This window comes from Coenobita brevimanus, chromosome 61 (assembly GCF_032717465.1).
Source record: "Coenobita brevimanus isolate Jiangsu-jjx chromosome 61, ASM3271746v2, whole genome shotgun sequence".
NCBI lineage: Eukaryota > Metazoa > Arthropoda > Malacostraca > Decapoda > Coenobitidae > Coenobita > Coenobita brevimanus.
In genome coordinates this window covers 34,896,699-34,917,182 of record NC_137014.1, presented here as the reverse complement: position 1 = coordinate 34,917,182, position 20,484 = coordinate 34,896,699, and the positions used below count along the sequence as shown (strand labels likewise).

The following is a 20,484-nucleotide window of genomic DNA, read 5'->3' as shown; positions in this document are numbered from 1 at the left end:
CTGTTGTTTGCAGATGATACTGTGTTGTTGAGTGAAGACAAAGGGGAGCTGCAAGGCTTGGTGGATGAGTTTGAGAGAGTGTGTAAGAAACGGAATCTAAAGGTGAATGTAGGGAAGAGTAAAGTGATGGTCTTTGAGAGAGGTGAAGTTAGTGAATGTACAGCGAGGTTGGATGGTGAGGAATTGGAAAATGTGAGTACGTTTAAGTACTTGGGTAGTGTGATGAGTAAGGATGGAGGTTAGGAGGGTGAAGTGCTTGAAAGGGTACAGCAGGGAAGAAAGGTTGCTGGTTCTTTGAAAGCAGTGATAAGAAACAGGGAAGTGAGCATGGAAGTGAAAAAGTTACTACATGACAGTATTGTGATACCAACTCTAACGTACGGAAATGATGCTTGGACACTGTTGGAAGGACACAAATCAAGAGTGAGAGCAGTGGAAATGAGTTATTTAAGAGGAGCCTGTGGAGTCACGTGGAGAGACAGGCTGACAAATGAGGATATAAAGGAGCATTGTGGTGTTGATGTGGATGTGATAGGAAGCGTTATGAGGAACACACTGAGGTGGTTTTGCCATGTGGAGAGGATGGAGGGTGAAAGACTGACGAAGAGAGTGTATGTAAGTGAGGTGGAGGGGGGAAGAGGGAGGGGGAGGCCGAGGATGAGATGGAGGGATGGGGTGGAGAGGTATATGAGAGAGGGGGGTGTGAGTTGGGAGCAGGGCAGTGAAATGGCAGGGGACAGGGCGACTTGGAGGCGATTTGTTTGTGGCCACCCCAAACGGGATTGAGGCGTCTGGCAATAGATAGATAGATAGATTCCGCCTAGTGATGGCCAAACCCCGGTTCAACAAATGGTTTTGATTTTTTAAAATGATTTTGATGATATTTTTGACTAAAATTGTGTGTTTAGGTTGATTTATAAACTGCTTTTAGACTTAGATTAATGTGTTTTAGCCATAGATGGGGTGAATATTGTCATTTTGGTGTACAGTTAACTAAGCTTGATTTTTTACAGACTTATATTTGATGATTTTCAGATTTTATTTGTTGGTTTTAGTGAGTTATTTATAGGTGTTAGGCTTAGGTTAGCTTCCCTGATGGTTGTTAGGCCATTTAAATTAGTGGGTTTGGGGCTTGGTTTGGGGGGAAACCTAAGGCTGGTAAATGCTCCACATTACATGTTAAAAGTACCCAGATATATGATAACCTGCCTAATGATGGGGTTTTACCTAACCAATCACAATACACTGTTAAACCGGGGTATGCCTGTATAAATACATATACACGTATACAGTAAAACCTCGATATAATGAACTTCAACATGACGGATTTCACTTTTATCGGACTCAAGGAGCTACTGGATTAAATTCCTATATATCGGAAAAGTCTAATAAACTCAGAAGCAGTCCGGACTGCCTGACCACTTCAGCTATGTTCACCACAATAAGGTAAATAAAAGACATGTTTATCAGTCTATAGTACAGTATTATTATATATACAGGTATAATACCATTTGATTAATGAAGTTATAACACAGTAGAGTACTGTAATGGTAGTCAAAACAGTTTAAAAACCATTCATGCCATCTGGACTAATGTCTGATATATCGGAAGAAGTCCGGGTTAGCAGGGGGAAGTCTGGATGTCACTTTTATTGGAATTTCGCATTTTTCGAAATGGTTTAGGCCCCAATTGGTCCGTTATAGTGAGGTCTTACTGTATATATATTGTACATATAATGCTTCCCTTGCATTTTTTTACAGATATTTTTATGGCATATGCTCAGACAAAGTTGCGTCCATGGTGCCACCTCTCCATGCCTTCCCTTGGGCTACTCGGGCATATGGTAGCACTCATGACTGGAATGTCACTCAGCCATATTGCAGAACTTCTGCCTATCATATTCCACAAACTGCATCTCTCTGGAACTCGCTTCCCCAGAATTGTTTCCCTCCAAACTTTGGGGAAGGCGGTGGCTCAATCAGTAAGGAGGTGGCCTGGAGTCCTAATGGACCCAGGTTCAAATCCCCACTGGGGCAGGGAACAGTTTAAGGATTTGAATTTCATTAAATCAGGCTTTACTGATCTACCAGAAGCCCTGCCGACATGTCATAAAAATACCCCCTCTAATACCAATACACCAGTCCTATATGAGACAGCCCTAGTATGTATTCAATATGGACGGTAGGTGTTAGTGCCAAAGTGGTGACATGTGGAGGTGTATAATAGGTAGGAGGACTGCTGGGCCTTGATAGCAGGCTGTGAAGCGTATGCCCAAAGTCGGACACATAAAAAATAAATAAATAAAAAATAAAAAATAAAAAAGTCTAACTGTTATAGATATTTTATGAACAGAGGACACCAGTAATTTGGTGTAAGGATTTTTTTTTTTATTCATTTGTTTTTCCTTCCTCTGTTCTGTTAATATATATATATATATATATATATATATATATATATATATATATATATATACAGTATGTGTATAAAATATATATATAAAATTCACAAAACCAGATAGCCCATTTGTAAAGCAAACATACAGTGGTAATTTCGAAAGAGTCAATGAAACAGACCGCTAATATACAAATACAAAATAAGGACACATACAGTAATGGTTACAACTTACAGACTGTGGCGGACCTTCCCAGACCAAAATGCCCCGACAGCGATGGAGAACACTGCCAGGATCCAGATGATGAACAGACTGACTGGCAGCAGTGTGTCCTTGGGGGAGTATAGACCCACTCTCACCTCATCACCACCCTCCTGTTGCAGTAGTACAATGAATATGTTAACCACCCTCCTGCTGCAGTATTACAGTATGTTACCTGGTAACCAAAATCAGAAGCAAAAATTTACCTACCTACACATAATCAGAATCTACTTTGCTATCCACAGTCTATCATCTCTTTACTGGAGTACAGACTTACTCTAATCTCATCATCTTCCTCCTGTTACCATGTTATAATAAAAACCATCACTTAAACACCTCCCTCCTGTTAAAGTGTTACAATAAAACTATCAGCCAAAAGCAGAGGAAAAATTTGTTTACTTAGTCATCAATAAGCCATCACTTGTTTTTAAGGGGACTATGGACCCATTCTCATCTCATCCAATCCTCTTGTCACCATGCTGCAAAAAAACTATCTGTTGAAACCACATGAAGCATTATTATTTAGCTATCCATCACACTAATCCAATTTCCTTTGTTTAAGTGAGGTAAGGAGAACACATCCACTCTCACCTCATTACCACCATCATGCTTCTGTGCTACAATCTATCTATTGCCAGATGTCTTAATCCCTTATGGGGTGGTCACAAACAAATCGCCTCCACATCACTCTGTCCTCGGCCATTTCACTGCCCTGCTCCCAACTCACACCCCCCTCTCTCGAATACCTCTCCACCCAATCCCTCCATCTCATCCTCAGCCTCCCCCTCCCTCTCCCCCCCTCCACCTCACTCACATACACTCTCCTCATCAGTCTCTCACCCTCCATCCTCTCCACATGGCCAAACCACCTCAGTGTGTTCCTCATAACGCTTCCTATCACATCCACATCAACACCACAACGCTCCTTTATATCCTCATTTGTCAGCCTGTCTCTCCATGTGACTCCACAGGCTCCTCTTAAATAACTCATTTCCACTGCTCTCACTCTTGACTTGTGTCCTTCCAACAACGTCCAAGCTTCACTTCCAAAGTCAGAGTTGGTATCACAATACTATCATGTAGTAACTTCTTCATTTCCATGCTCACTTCCCTGTTCCTTATCACTGCTTTCAAGGAACCTGCAACCTTTCTTCCTTGTTGTACCCTTTCAAGCACTTCACCCTCCAAACTTCCATCCTTACTCATCACACTCCCCAAGTACTGAAACGTACTCACATTTTCCATTTTCTCACCATCCAACCTCACTGTACGTTCAATGACTTCACCTCTCTCAACAACCATCACTTTACTCTTCCCAACATTCACCTTTAGATTCCGTTTCTTACACACTCTACCAAACTCATCCACCAACCATTGAAGCTCCCATTTGTCTTCACTTAACAACACAGTATCATCTGCAAACAACAGTACAGGGAGTTTCCAAACACTACCCTCTCTCACCAGGGCCACTGAAACATCCACTGCCCTACCTTGTAACTCTTTTATTACCCCATCCATGTACAGATTGAACAACCATGGAGACATGACACATCCCTGTTTCAACCCAACCTTCAAAGAGAAAAATTCACTCAGTTCACCATCCACACACACTGCAGCCTTACCACCATTATACATATTCTTCACAGCATTCAACAACTTCCCATCTACTCCATATTTTCTTAATACTTTCCACAATCCTTGTCTATCCACCCTGTCATATGCTTTCTCCAAATCCATGAAAGCCACATACAACGTCTTTCCCTTCTCTAGAAACTTTTCCACTAAAGATCTAAGAATGAATATCTGACCTACACAACCTCTTCCCTTCCTAAAGCCTCCCTGTTCTTCTCCAACTAATTCCTCTGTTATTTCCCTAACTCTGTCAATAAGTATCCTACCATACACTTTTCCCGCTACACTAAGAAGACAAATGCACCTATGATTACCACACACTTCTTCTTCCCCTTTTCCTTTGTACAAGGGAATAATTATACCTGACTTCCAATCCTCTGGGACTCTACCTTCCTCCCAGGCCAATCTGCACATCTTCCACATCCATTCTACTACTATCTCTCCCCCATGCTTCAGCATTTCACCACACACTCCATCAATTCCTGGGGCTTTCCTCAATTTGACTTTCTTCATTGCTTCCACAACTTCTATCCTACTGATTTCTTCCTGTCTTCTCACCTCCCTCCTTCTCCCAGCCATTCCCCAGCCACTTATACTCGCATTACTCCCATCCTGTATGTTCAACAATTCCTTAAAGTGTTCTCTCCATCTGCTCACTTTTTCTCCCTTCTGCACTAGTAATCTACCATTTTTATCTCTCACTCCCCTGCTAACCTCACTTCCACCCTGTCTTACTCTCTTCACCGCTTTCCAGAAGATTTTCTTACAGTCCTTCCACTTTACACTCAAATTCCTTCCAAATTCCTCATCCACTCTCTTCTTACTCTCTCTTACTAATCTTTTCACCTCTCTCTTTCTCTCTACATATAACTCTCTCTTCCGCCTCTCAACTTCTTCCACGCCCCTATTTCTCATCCATTCATTGTATGCTTTCTTCTTTTGTGCCACAGCCTGTCTCACCTCTTCAATCCACCATGCTGTTCTTTGCACCCCCTTCCATCTTCTCTTCACCCCACACACCACATCACATGCTGCACATATTTCTTCTGTGAATATCTTGCACACACCTTCCAAGTTCCCCATTTGCTCCAATTCATATTTACCCAATCGTTCCTCCAATTCTCTCTTATATTCTGCCTTTTACTCATCCTCTTGTAACCTTTCCACTCTCCTTGTAACTACTCCTTCCTCCCATCCTTCCCTTCCTCTATTTCTCCATCTTACTTGGGTACTGATTCTAGGCACCACCAAGTAGTGGTCAGAAAGTCCACTCCCCCAACCTCAGTAAGCTCTTGAATCCATTACACTTCTTTGCATTCTTTCATCCACACACACATAATCAATCATTGCCTTCCTTTCATTCAGTTCACCATCCACCCTTCTCGTCACTCGCCATGTATACCTGTGGATCATTTTGTGCCTGAAGAGGGTATTGGCTATCACCAACTCCCTCCTGGCACAAATGTCCACTAACGCACTGTCATTCTCATTTATCTCAGCAGGCACACCCCACTCACGAACCATTCCAACCTTTACCTATATATCCAACTAATTCACTACAATCCTAATCCAACAGACTGCTGAAGTGATGTGGTCACTTTGCATGTCACCAGTTTGCCAATTCTAAACAAGCACGCAACATGGTGGCTTTTACACTGTCCTTCCTTATTTCTTCCTTATTTCTTTCTCTGAAGAATAAAATCAATGAAGGGGTGTGAAATCCACTACATATGTAATCATAAAAATATGCTGTAATAATGTGAACAGTGATCCCTTTTTACAGCACAAAACTGGTAACAAGCATGGTGCATGATAATGAAACTGCATGATAACAAAACACAGAATCTATGGGATTTACCCTAATTGGTACCAGGCATCCCAAGTGCAAACCCAAATTTTCCCTTTTACAACAATTTAAACAACAATTTAGACCCACTAACAACTGTCATGGCAAGTATCAGATACACACATAGGGATGGTTAGAATGAGAGTTAGTGGTCTCCACTACCTGGGATAAACTCCTTGAGTAAGGCCTCATCTTTGAATCTCTCAAAACCATCAGAAACCACAGACATTACAACGTCACTGTCAGCAGAAAGTAGCTCAAGTGCACAATAATGATGTTTTTAGCCAAAAAATTTTCTGTTGCTAGGGTGAGAAGTGGTTGGAAGAAGTTCATGGAGCTGCTGCCTCTTCTGACATTGAGAGGACTCTCCTTACATGCTAAGGGGTCTTTGTATGCAGCATATGTTAGGAGTGCGATGCTGTATGGTAGCGAAACCTGGGTAGTAAAGGAAGAGGATATTCGCAGGCTCAGACGTACAGAAATGACAATGATTATGTGGATGTGCAATGCGTCCCTGCGTGCAAGGCCTGGGGGGGTTGGGTATGCGATGGAAGAGTTGAGAGGTAGGACAGGACTGGAGTGCATTGGTGTTGTGATGAGGAGAGGTAGATTGAGATGGTCTGGACATGTGGAGAGCGGATGGGGGATGATAATTGGGTGCAGAAGATGTGAAGTGTTAATATGGGGGTGGGGTTGTGAGGGGTAGACCGAGAAAGATGTGGGACAAGGTCATTAAGTGTGACCTCAGGGTTAAGGGACTGAACAGGGAGGCTGCAACAGATTGTGCAGCATGGAGAGCCACCATTAGGTGACCAAAGCCAACACATGCAAGCATGTTGGAGCCTTCAAAAATGAAAACGAACGCGAAACTGGTAGGAGTGCAAATTTTCGTCTTGTAGTGATAACAAAAACTGCTATAACCAAGTGCGCAATAACCAAAGGACCACTGTAAAATTAAGAAAAACATCAAAGAAAAACTCTACATTCGAGTAACTACGGTGTCTAGAGTTTTTATGACAGGTTTGACTGCAAACTTTTAGTATCTCTTCCTTTTTTACCTAGTACTCTTTAATTTTTCTTTGCTGGTGAAAATCCAAGATAATTTATGCAACCTTTGGCTGACTGTTTTTCTCCAGACTCTGAAAATGACATCAGAGAAAACTTTGCATCACCTGATGGCAAGTACAGTGATCCCTCAGTATTCATGCATAACTGGTAACAAACCCGGTACATGATAACGAAACTGTGTGATAATGAAAGCACAGAACCTAGGAGATTTATCCTAATTGGTACCAGGCACCCCACTCATAAGCCCAAGATGTTCCCTTTCACAACAATTTATACCCACTAAATATATACACACATACATTCATATTGATATGGTAAGTATCAGAAGCAATTACAGTCATGGTTAGCGTAATGGACCAGTGCACTGAGTGGTCCTGACATCTGGTGGGAGTCTGTGAACTTCTTCCAGATGCAGCTGTTGCGGGTGTGAGGGTTATGGCTACCAATATTTGATGTTATTCTACCCAAAGCCAGCTAAAACTGAGTGTTGTTACATTGAACATCAGGTTTACACCAATAAAACTAAGGTTTCTACAATATTCAAGCCCTTATAAAGAAGATGGGTTGGGAAAAAAATAGTATTCAAACGTATGTTCTACTCCTGTCTATCAAGTGATTTCTAGGGATGTATTAAAGAGGGTTTATGTGGAAATATTGTTTTCATGCATGTATAAAGATGGTAAATGATTCAAATAAGGGTTACAGGATTTCCATTTCTTAAAAAACAATGATGAAATACATGGATAAATTCGCCATGCGACATTTCCATTCAGTACACGGCTCTGCCACGCATACGACTGTAAACAAACACGAGACTGGCGAGGTGCATTGGTGATGGGATGACTTGGTTGCATGACAATGACAATAAGAAGAGTTAGCAAAATGACGAATTTTGTTTGCACTGTGGCTGACTGCAAATCAAATTTAACTTTTAACACACATCAGCAGTCATTCATGAAACAAGTGAATGGATGGGCCAGGTCTGCAGTCATTCATGAAACAAGTGAAAGGATGGGCCAGGTTTCCATCAAAGATAGACGCCAAATGTCGTAGGCTGTGGGAGACGCCATGTGAATGGAGAGCAACCAGGAAAACATGTCGTACATTGCTCCGACAGCGAATTTTAAAATATGGCAAAATTTGTGCATGAAAGCATTTCTCCAAATATTTACCATGTTATAGTCTTACACTAATTATATGGGATGTTTACTGAATAGTAAATTGTATGTAGAAGTTAATTCCATAGAGGTGATGATTCCTGTTTTATGAGTTTTTTTTCTTCTAATGCCACTTACACACCAATAGCATGATTGTCAAAGGCATTTGAAAAATTTTGATTTGAGGAAACTACATGAAAGCGCGTAGAAAAATTTATCTCTGAAACCCGCAGAACATGTTTCTGGGAGAAGTTCACAGACTCCCACCAGATGGCAGAACCACTCAGTGCACTGGTCCATTGAAAGTGATGACTAGGGCACAATAAGGAAGAAACACATTCCACTGAGAGATATGAGATGAGCTTGAGGTAAGGGGCTCTGAGACTAATGTGTAGAAAGAGAGAGGTCTCCACCACCTGGAATTAACTCCTCATGCATGGGCTCATCACTCAATCCATTTAACCCCTAGTGTCCTAATCGCATCAATTGATGCAATTTTAATTTTATGCCAAAATGCCTGATTACATCAATTGAGTGGGCATGTAAAAAACTGCGTAGCGCTTCCTCCACCCTGATTATGAGGTACATGGCTTCAGGCCAATGAAAACTCACTCCTGAGGTGGCATGAGGGGAGATGAGACCAACCCAGGCAGTGGGGGGGGAACCCCCCCCTCTGGGCTGCCTCCATGCCACCTTCTACCCCACTCCCTCCTTGTCCCCCATCACCCTCCCATCCCTCCACACACCTACATCTCTCCTCCCACCACCACTGTGTTCTTTCCCACCCACTTTCGCCCCTCCTCCCACCCTGCTAGCCTTGTTTCCCCCCTGAACCCCACCTCATCCCTCCCTCCTTGTCCCTCACTAACCTCCCACCCTCTACAGACCCCCGAGAGGTATCAGGCCACCAAGATGTTACAGAACACATTGAGGTGCTTTCTTTTCATGCGAAAAGTTGGTTATTTTTCTAACCCCCGTACCTATGGGCCTACTCCCCACAGCCTACTTTATCTCCCCACAGCCTAGTAATCTCCCCACACCTACATACACCTGTTTTCATGGTTGGTGTGACAAAACACTTTGAAATGACCTGTTTCAATAAGAAAAATATGTAGTTATCAAAATTTTCACGGTTTAGAGTGTTTTAGAGGGGTAACTATTATAAACTTTTTAAAACTTTGACTCATAATTGTGCGGTAACCATTTGGCCTAAGGGGGTACGGATTAAACTGTCAGATGTGTAAATTCATCCTCTTTAGCCAGAACACAGCCAATTTGCCCGTGGTGAAAGTCGCCAAAACACCCCCGAATTGCGGCTGTGGGAGGTACCCTACCTGAAATAATTGAGGTCTTTAGGGGTTAAGCCATCAGAAATCATAAATGCTTGTGTACCCTCATAAACAATGGATGTGCGTACCTACGACAGTCGTCTAATATTAAGTTTGTCAGAATTTGAAACAGTTTCCCCCATAAGATTCTTAAGGAATAATGAAGATGCATTCCAGCCCCAACCCCCAATTCACAAATATGTGAGGTAATTTGCCAACATATACATACATAGGACATAAAATAAAACTACAGTACTCCCTCAATTATCCGGCATAACAGAGCCAAGGGCATGTCTGGGTAGTGGCTCTGACCGGATAGTGGACTTCTCCCTTGGCCCCCATTCATGCATAACCTAACTTTGAAAGCCAGTGTAAAAGGCCACAACAGTACATCATACAACACTTATTCCTGTTAACACAACTCTATCCGGTCAAGCAGACCTAATAATGCTGTGGGCAAACAAAACCAAACAGAAAAATGGAACAAAATCATGGTAATATAGAATAAAATCATGGTACAGTACAGTAAGCCAGAATAAAATCAATGTCAACACTCACGACTCAACCATCCTGCATCAATCTTACTCAGGATCTCCCATTTCTAAAGAGTCAGCACTACCCTCTTCCTTTTACCTGGTGAAAGGGCAATCATCATACACCCTAGGAAGAGGCATGCAAGGAATAGCAAGGCCAGAAGTAGGTACAGTGGGGCACCAATTTTCGCGCCTAATTGGGTCCAAAAATAATGCGCGAAAGTGGAATTAGCGAAAGTTGGGGCATTGTCTTTATGGCAAAAAGGCTAATTGGATCCCGGTTATCCTAAAGTAACATCAGATTTTCATTTTCACTTGCAATACAGTACATCAAATCACTATTGTACATTGCATTGTGAGATTCATTCATTGCCAGATGCCATGTATCCCAGACGGGGTGGCCAATGGCTTAGAGTTAATTGTTTTACAGGGAGGGGCACTAACCCATACAAACAATAAAAACTGTACAGTACACATTATATGAGGAGAAACATACCACAGAGACCAGGTTGAGGTGTTTAATGGATGTTGGGGGTAAGTATCCGAGGCGCGTGGCGGGCTTATTTAGCCACGCCAGACGTATTGGCGCCACCTCTTGCTGCCTCGCTACCACTCTCTCTTTCTGCCTCCTCAGATGCAACTTGATGCAACACTTCCACTCTGTGCTGAATTTCCCTTTGTGCTAGGTTCTCTTGAACAAATCCATCGAAATCTTCATCCAGGTTAAGCTCCTCTATGGCCTTGGCCTTGGCCTTTCCTCCCGACTTTGAATGTCCCGGCCACTTTTTATCACCACCACTGCCTCCCGGCCCTCCCCCCACACCACCAGGCTCTCCCCCCACACCACCAGGCCCTTTCCCCACACTACCAGGTATAGTAGAGGCCATTGAACCGTGAGAATCCAACACACTGGAGCTAGCACGCTCGTACACAATGGCGGGAATGGGTGGACAGAGTGTTGACATGACGTCATTCAAGATGGCGGTGGGTTGCAGGCGGGCGGTGCAGGAAATTCAAAGTTCAAAATATTGTCCCAAACCCAAAATTTGTGCGTGAAAATCGATTTTTTTCAAGCGAAAGTGGAAGTTAGGGAATATTTGGTGCATGCTGCGAAAGTGGATTCCGCGAATCCTGCTGTAGCGAAAGTTGGTGCACTACTGTAGAGAACAACCACAAAAACCACCACGTGTACCACTATAGCAACTGTTTACATCGCCGAGCAAGAGCTGAGACTGAATCTCTGGCGGACGTAGGGTACACCAACCAGCCAGACACGGCAGCGCCATCGGGCTATTCCCACCCATCCGAGTGAAAATTTTTCACATGACCATAATTTCCAAATAGACACAAGCACTTTGTCCGGATGGTGGGAAAAAATGTACAAATAATGGTTTGGAACAGCCAGATCACAGCATCCAGGTAATGGATTGTCTGGGTAGTGGTCGTCTAAATACATGAAAGATTACTGTATTGTACTAATGTTTACACCAAGTGCAATTAGTGTCCAAAAGATTTATTTATTCTAAAAGTACAATGCTTATGTGTTCGTACAGCAACCACTTTAGACAGTAGTTTGTTAAACTCAGGGTACCATGCAAACCAGTACACAGCAAGTCCTGTGTGCAGAGGGATATGTTTTTTTTATTATAAAACCTCACAGACAGACAGACCACAATTTTATCCATTTCTCCTCTATCCTCTAAATTATACTCCCACTTTTCCTTTTCCTCCTTTCTCTTTTCCTAATCCCTTTCCCCTTCCTGTTACCTCTAGCCCTTTCTCTTATTCATGTCACATCCAAAGGTTATAAATGAAAACAAGAAGAGAAAATTCAATAAAAGAAGTACGCAAAAAATCTGCATCCCTTGACCTCTTATCACTTGGCCAGACAATGTTTACACAAGTAAACGTGGGTGATTTTGGCCTAAGTCCAGCTGTCAGATAGGACATGTACTCTCTCTCTCTCTCTTGCTCCCAGTTCTTCTATCTCTCTCTCTCTTATTTGCTTTTGAATCGCATCCAAAGGTTAAAAAAGAAAACAATTGGAGAAAATTCCGTAAAAACAGAAATATACAAGAAAACTGCATCTCTCACCATACAAGAAAACTGCATCCCTCAACCACTTGCTAAGAGATGTTTATCAACGCACAGGCAGGAGATTCTGGCATTTACCTGACAGGCAAAAGAATGGTTTTGCTCTCTCTCTCCCTCTCTCTCTCTCTCTAACTCCCCTGCTCCTGTTACTTCTATCTCTCTCCCTCCTTCATTTTTGAGTCACATTCAAAGGTTATAAAAGAAAACAGAAGAAAATTTGGCAAAAGAGGATGTACACATGGGTTACCATAGTTTTGCTCCCTCTCTCTCTCTCTCTCTCTCTCTCTCTTCCACTGTTACTTCTATCTCTCTGTCTCATTCATTTTCGAGTCACATCCAAATGTTACAAACGAAAATAATACAAGAAAATTCAGTCAAAAAAGGAAGAACACAAGAAACTTGCATCATGCACTGTATACCATTTTTCAATACAACATTTACACAAACCCACACAGACAATTTTGACCTCTGTATTGCTGTCAGAAAGGATATGTACTCTCTTTCTCTTTCTCCTTCTCTCTCTCTCTCTCTCTCTCTCAAATCAGCAGTGTAGGCACAAGTGGAATGAAATTTCTGTGTAAATGTGCGTCAACTGGAAATTTTTTCAGCTTAAGGGTGGTGGCGGTGATGGTGGGGGTGGCAGTGATGGTGGCACTGGTGGTGCTGGTGGTGGAAGGGGAATCCTTGCATGCTTATCCCGTGTATAAAGAAATATACAATGTTTCTCTACGAATGTTGAAAAATACACAAACTGAACCACATCCATTTCAAATTGCTGATGGTCGGATCATCGGAAGAGTGAAGCACGTGAAGCACAACATGACGGTTTTCAATTAGGCAGTTATCATGGTACACCTATACTGCACTATCATTGTTGGCAGAAACCAGCTCACGTCCTCGATAACAACATATTTTAGTCAAAAAATGTGCAATAACAGCAGGAGTGCAGATTTTCATCTTGCAGTGATAATGAAAACTGCTATAACCAAGGGATCACCATACTATAAGTTTGTTCTTATATCTCTTACACAGCACAGCAGAACTCAATACAAATTCAGTGTTCAGCAATTACTCTGACAGTCTAGTAAACACTGTGGCGCTTACCAATTATCATAGGCTTGTTTTTTAACATGCCCCGTCCCGTCAACATATGGGTATGTTGCAACGTTTTGCATTTGCCAGTCCCGGCGACGTACCGGTATGTCGTGCAATTGCAAAGTGCATAATTTCCACAATTTTCAAATTTCACGCTTGATTTTTGGTACATATCGTCGCTTGACCTTCCCCTACCTGCCACCAGGCGGGGACACTCAGCGACCCCGCGCGACCTGCACTCACCCGCGGCTCATTCACTCACCTGTTAGCAATGGTCCTGCTCAGACAGGGCGAAGAGAGGTCTCTCAGAGGTCGAAATTCAAGCCGCCCTGGATGCCTTTACAGGTGACAGTGATTCCCCACTGGACGACGAGGTTGTTGACAAAGATTATGTGCAGCCAGGGGAGGAGGAAACCACCAGCAGTGATGAAGAAGTCCCGTCCCCCAGGATGCGGCAGTACGTGACTTAACGTGCTGTTAGAGAGGGGCAGCCAGCCAAAAAACCATGTGCAACATCCTATGCCCAGCCCCAATGTGATGTGGAACGCGAATTTGATGACGAGGACGAGGACGAGGACGAGGACGAGGACGGAGCTGTGGGACGTGCTGCCACGTGGTACGGACGTGAGGTGATTACTCATCGTGTCCCCGAGTGCACACCACGTCAGACAAGCAGGTATGGGCCTAGTATTTTGTTTGGGGAGGTAGGAAGTGCCGTGGAGGGAGTGGGGAGTGAAAGGGAAAGTGCAGGGAGGAGTATGGAAAGTGAGAGTGGCGTGAGTGAGTCATCGCTCTCCCTAGGTGGTGTGAGGCGGCGGGGTGCATCACGTGGGCGAGTGTGGGTGCGTTCTGTATCACGTGGGGTTGTGATGGAGGGGGAAGGTGGTGAGGAACCACTCCCAAGCACGTCTTATGCTCCCCAATATCCTCAAGCACGTGGGCGAGTGAGGGTGCGTGAAAAATCACGTGGTGTTGTGATGGAGGGGGAAGGTGGGGAGGAACCACTCCCCAGCACGTCTTATGCTCCCCAATATTCCCGAACTTCATCCCCACAGCCCCCTAATGTTCCTCAAGGCCGTAAGGGTAGGGGAAAGGGAAAGAGTAAAGGCAGAGGGAAGAGGAGTGAGAGTGGGGAAGCCCTCCGCACTCCTTCTCCCCAACCTCCCCCACCAGCATCTCCTCCCCACCCAGACGAAGGCGGTGATGGGGATGATGGGGACGAGGGATTTGTGGGATGGAATTGGGAGGATGGGAGTGATTTTTCTCCCCACATTCACCCCTTCACTGAGCAAGGGCGCGCTGGCTGCATTGCTCCCGGAATTCACCGTAATTCCACCAGGATGGATTTTTTCCACCTATTTTTTAGTGAGGCATTCGTGGAGCAGATTGTTGACCAAACCAACCGTTTTGCAAGCACCCAGCGCTGTGAGAGTGAAAGAGTGGGAACAAGGAGCAGGCATTCTAACATTATACGATTACCCTGTCTCCCTTTCAGAAATGTTCCTATTTTTTGTCCTGGTCTTTTTGATGGGTATTATACGATAGAACAGAATTCCAGCTTACTGGACAAGGGACCCTGTTATGCTTACACCAATATTTGGGCAAGTCGTGAGCCGTAATCGCTTCCAACAAATTCTAAGTCGCCTCCACTTCTATGATGCTGATGATCCTGCAAATGCGAACGACACAGATAAGATGAGGAGAATTAGGTTGGTCTTTGATCACCTGAGGCAAACCTTTCGTTCGTCATTTTATCCCTATAGAGACCTCATCATAGACGAGAGTCTCGTGTTGTGGAGACGTAATATTTCATTTAGGCAGTATATACCCAGCAAAAGGCACCGTTTTGGGTTCAAGATCTTTGTTATGTGCGACTGTAGGACTGGTTACGTGCAAGACATGGTCTTGTACACCGGGGCACAGACAGACATAATAGAAGATCGGAGTATTGGACTGTCGGTAGCAGTGGTAAAGACAATGATAGAAGACTACCTTCATCGTGGTTACGTCTTCTACCTGGACAATTGGTACACTAGCCCTCTTCTCGCTCGTTATCTACACATGCATGAAACGGGAATCTGTGGAACCGTGAAGGTGAACCGGCGTCACATGGTCAAGGCAGGGCGGAAACTTGACAGGAATGAGGTTGCCTTCTTCAAAGCCAACAACATACTTGCAACTGTGTGGAACCATAATAGATAAGTAAGCCTCTTGTCAACAGTTCACTGCCCCCTGATGCACCGTACTGATTCCGTTGATTACCGGAGCGAGAAAAGGCGTCACATTTGGAAACCTGAGTGTGTCATGGACTATAACATAAACATGCGCCTGGTGGACCAGTCAGACTCCATGATATCGACGGTAGAGTGTGCCAGGACCACGATGAAGTGGTATAAGAAACTGTTCTTTCACTTGCTAGACATCACTGCTCTGAATTGCCACCACCTTCACGCCATGACAACAGGAGTTCAGGAAACCTCTGAAGGGTTTGTGAGGGAGCTCACAAGGGAGATGTTTACACAGTATGCTGTTGAAAGGCCCTAACATCGCACGCGCACTGCCCCTATTGGCCAAACTCCCCTGAGAATATCCGGCCGCCATTTCCCCACTCCTATCCCTCCCCAGCCAAACAGACCTAGGCCCCAACGCAGGTGTCACATGTGTAGCAATTCCCGGGAGAGACTCACCACACAGAGGAAGGACACCCGCTATGAGTGCGTAGAGTGTGACGTGGGTCTCTGTATTCACCCATGTTTCAGCGAATATCACACCTTGATGCAATTCTAATATGGTGCGAATGCGATAGGAGGCTGAAACTATGAAGTAAATGCGACAAACAGACGCTCAGTGAAATTATAAGTCCTGTAGATCTGGAAATATTAGTATAAAGTGCATACGGGTATAACATAAGTGCAAAAATAGTATGTAAGTGTATAAATATGATGTAAGTGGAAACATACCTAGCGAGGGTTTTTTGATGCGATATTCTGTCGCTCAGTGCGATAAATAAGGCCTGTAAATATTATTATGGGAAATGCAAACGGGTAGAAGTTCAAATTATTGTAAGTGCTGAAATATATTCAAAGTCAAAATATTCCTAGTGTGTGTATAGAAATGCAATATCCTGATGCTCAGTGGAATGAATAAGGCCCGTAATTATGAAAATAGAAGTCAACAAGTGGGAAAGTGTGTAATATATGTGAAGAATTTGTATGTAAGTGTTTGAGTACTATGTTGGTCGAAACATTCATTGCGAGAGTATTTTCATGTGATAATCTGACGCTCACTTGAATAAATAATGCCAGTAACTATGTATAGTGCAGTATAGGGATGTAAAAGTGTGTAATGTAAGTGGGAAAGTATAATTGGAGTGAAAAAATAAAGTAGAAGATGATACACGAGTGTTTGAGATCGTGCTTGCTACATGAATATGCACTAGCATTTCGCTAAATGCCCTCGTAATGAATGTACATAATTGAAAACATTTATAGTGATGGAGGAAAGGTTCTATGTAAAGGAAAAAATAATAAGAAAGTGATCAAACAATTGGGTATGTTGAAATACGAGTCATAGCGAGTGCGCTTAGTAAGCAGATGTGCGCTATACTTATGCTGCATGTCATCGTAATGAATGAAAACATCTGAAAACATTTACAAGCAGTAAAAATAGGTAAAATGTCAATGAAACATAAGTATACAAGTAGAAAAAATGATATGTTGACTGATACAAGAAACTTAGCACATAGCATGTTACCACTCGGACCTAACTCGCTATGCTCACACGAAGGTACAATGCTTATTTTTCATATATATGTGTTTGAAATTCACTTTATTGCTACTCTTATTGTTTATTAGTTCAAATTCAATAAATGTTGAGGTGTTGTTTGTTGTTTCTCCCAATATTTCCTACCATAGAAAACGTGAGCACCTCACACATCAATGATAGAATACGATACCTGGCACGGGGGACCTCACCTGTTCCGACCACTTATGGACCACAGTAAGCCCTTTCTTGGTGATTTTCCTTTGTTTCTCAACAAAAGCGTAAGTTTTAGCCAAAAAAAAAAATTTCCAAAATAGCTCGGCATTGGGGGGTGTCAGAGGTGTGGAAAACCTCGGGACGTGACGGGTTAATAGATACAGTACAGTATTTTCCTTGGTTCACACTACAGTATACATATACTCAGCAGCAAATTTAAGGTTCACTCACTATTATTTCAGGTTTTATAAGTCACACTGGGTTTGGTTAGCAGGCAATATATGGGCAGGCTTGGGTTAGGTCTACTAGCAGTCTATATTAGTCAGGTCAAAAGTGGTTTGGCTATATTCGATATAGTAGCAGTCTATGTTAGTTGGGTCAAAATTTATGGCTTGGTTAGATTACCGGTAATCCTATCCCTGCATTATTTTTCCCCACCATGTGCCATTGTGGTGAAGCATAAGTGCACCCATAACATGTATAACTAGAATTCTGTGTTACACAGACAAAAAATCTGGGCTGACAAATCTGATGTAACCTGGATGAGTACAAGTTATATAAAATATTTGATGTGACTTAGACAACCACGGCCCCGCAGATACACAATGAACGATTTTCTATTAATTATTATTATTATTTGTTTTTTAATGACACATTAAAGATAAACAGAAAAGATGTTATCTAAAAAGACTTTCAGCTTAGGCCTAAGCTTGCCTCAAAACATAAAAAAGTGCTTGTCAATTATTCCCTATGCCACAGGCCTAACTCCTTAACCCGCCCCATCCCGACCACTTTTCCACCACCGACTCCCCCCAATCCCGACCATTTTTGGATTTTTTTTTTTTTTGGCTCAAACCTCCGCTTTTGGTGAGAAACATCGAAAAATTATAGAGAAATCGCTCACCTAATGTTTAAAATAATCGATACAGGTAGCAGTACCTCCTCACCTTACTGTGTTTTCTATCAGGTTGGCTCCAAAGAAAACGAGTTCTATGGGAGGGTAACCATTCCACACCACTCATAAACGGTATTTATTTATTTATTTGGTACGAATTTATATGTAGTACGAGAGTATATTGATTTTCGCACAGTAATATAGTCAATATAAGCATTGTTTCCCTCACAAAACACAACAACATACCTGACCTTTTTTGGCCACATTACCTGATCATCATTTCTGACTGTTTCTTCCTCTAATGCTATGTAAAGTTTTCCTCCACATTGTCATCAACTGGGGAATCACTCTGGCCCTGAATTTTGTACCGTGGCATGACATGTCTTTACTGGCCAGGTCACTGGTAACAGGTGAATTGCCGAGACAATGGTGTGCGGGGGGGAGGGGGTTCATGCTGGGTAAGGCATTGTCCCTGCCTGGCATCTAGTAGAGGAAGGTGTCCCGTGTATACGTACCAAAAATCACTAGTGAAAATTGAAAATTGTGCAAATCAGGGACCTTGCAATTGATTCGCATTTATGTACGTCAACGGGATTGGCAGTGACAAAACATGTGGACGTTCATTCATGACAACGAGACACAGCGGGTTAACCACTCTGCCTTGAGCTTATCTTCCCATCAGTACCAAATCTGAGTAGTAGGAGGAGAAGCTAGGATGCTGTAGACAGCCCTCTGCTATCCCCATTGTAAAGAACTGGCATTTGATGTCCTGGGTACATCCTCATATGCTTCTATTGCCTAGAAATGGCACGCAGGGTATGTCATCATGGTAACTGGGTTAAAAAAAAAAAAAAAAAAAAAAAAAAAAAAAAAAATCCTTGAAAAGCTAGACAGTGAGGCATCTCCAGCCCAAATTCTGCCTGAATATAGGATTTCAAAACAGCGTGTCTCCAGCATAACGAAAGTTAAAGACAAACTTTTGAGTAGTGCAGCCAACAGTGACGCGATTTAGAAAGCTATATTATGAAAATTTAGATGAGGCTGTTTATAAACGGCATCTACAACAACATTCAATAGGTATTGGTGTTAGAGGCACTGAAATTCAAGCAGCAGCTGAATGTCTGACAAAACATAAAAAATATCAGGGATTCAAGGCAAGTGCTGGGTGACAATTTATATTTAGAAAAAAAAAACAACAACATTGTGATTCATAATTTAAGGTGAACAAAAGACTCTTTGAGGTTATTTGAAATTTATTAAACATAACTCAGACAGGCTGCTCAAACCAACAGCCTGAGTTTGAGGGTTCATCTTTCGTATTATTTATAAAGTCTCCTGCATGCTTGCATGCATTGGCCTTGGTCACCTAATGGCGACTTTCCACATTGCTCAATCACTGGCAGCCTTCCTATTCAGTCCCTTATCCCTGAAATCACACTCTATGACCTCCTCCCAGGTCTTGCTCAGTCTACCTCTCGAACCCTACCCTAACATTTACACTTCTTGCCTTCAGCACCCACTGTCATCCTTCATCTTCTCAACATACCCAAACCAGCTCAATCCTGGTGTGGTGAAAAAAAAAAAAAAAAGGTCGAATCTGCTACAATAGATGTGTGTTTGTAGGACTGTGGTAAAGTGGTTGTGTGGAGGAACCAACCACACATGCAGTTGCTTCTCACCAGACAGGCTCACAAACCTCCGCAATCTATAAATTACCTTTGGGATGACTGCTGAAATGCTGAAGGCCTCAGGAAATATAAAAGTGAGTTTCATTACTTACATGATAAATCTAGTTATATAAGTGTGTTTTCCCAGATGATGGACTGAAGAGTGATTGTGAACGTGTACTGTATGTGGGAAAGGATGATGCCCTGGAAAGAGGAAATTATAGCTGTATAATACTTTGGGACCAGGTTATGAAGGTAAGGGAGAGAGTAATAGGAGGTATGATTATGGAAAGGGTCAATACTGATGAGATACAGTTTGAGTATATGCAAAGCAAAGGGACCACTGATGCCACATTCAATGTCCAACAGATTCAGGAAAAAAATATAAGAAAGAAAAGAGAGTTGTACTTTGTTTTTGCTACTTTGGAGAAGGCCTTTGACAGAGTCCCAAGGGAGGTGGTGAAGTGGACAAAGAGAATATCTGGGATCAAGGGGTGACTGGTCTGAGTGATTATGGGTATGAATGTCAGTGCCCAAA

At 42.8% G+C, this 20,484-nt stretch overlaps 1 protein-coding gene across 1 annotated transcript in view; it reads right to left on the bottom strand.

The window, feature by feature from the left end:
• The window catches only part of LOC145403744 (signal peptide peptidase-like 2B), a 173,895-nt gene that overhangs the window by 101,964 nt on the left and 51,447 nt on the right, over positions 1–20,484 (bottom strand). The window contains exon 5 of the mRNA XM_080275422.1: positions 2,627–2,766. Coding sequence (XP_080131548.1) covers positions 2,627–2,766 — 140 coding nt within the window. The remainder of the gene's footprint in view (positions 1–2,626; positions 2,767–20,484) is intronic.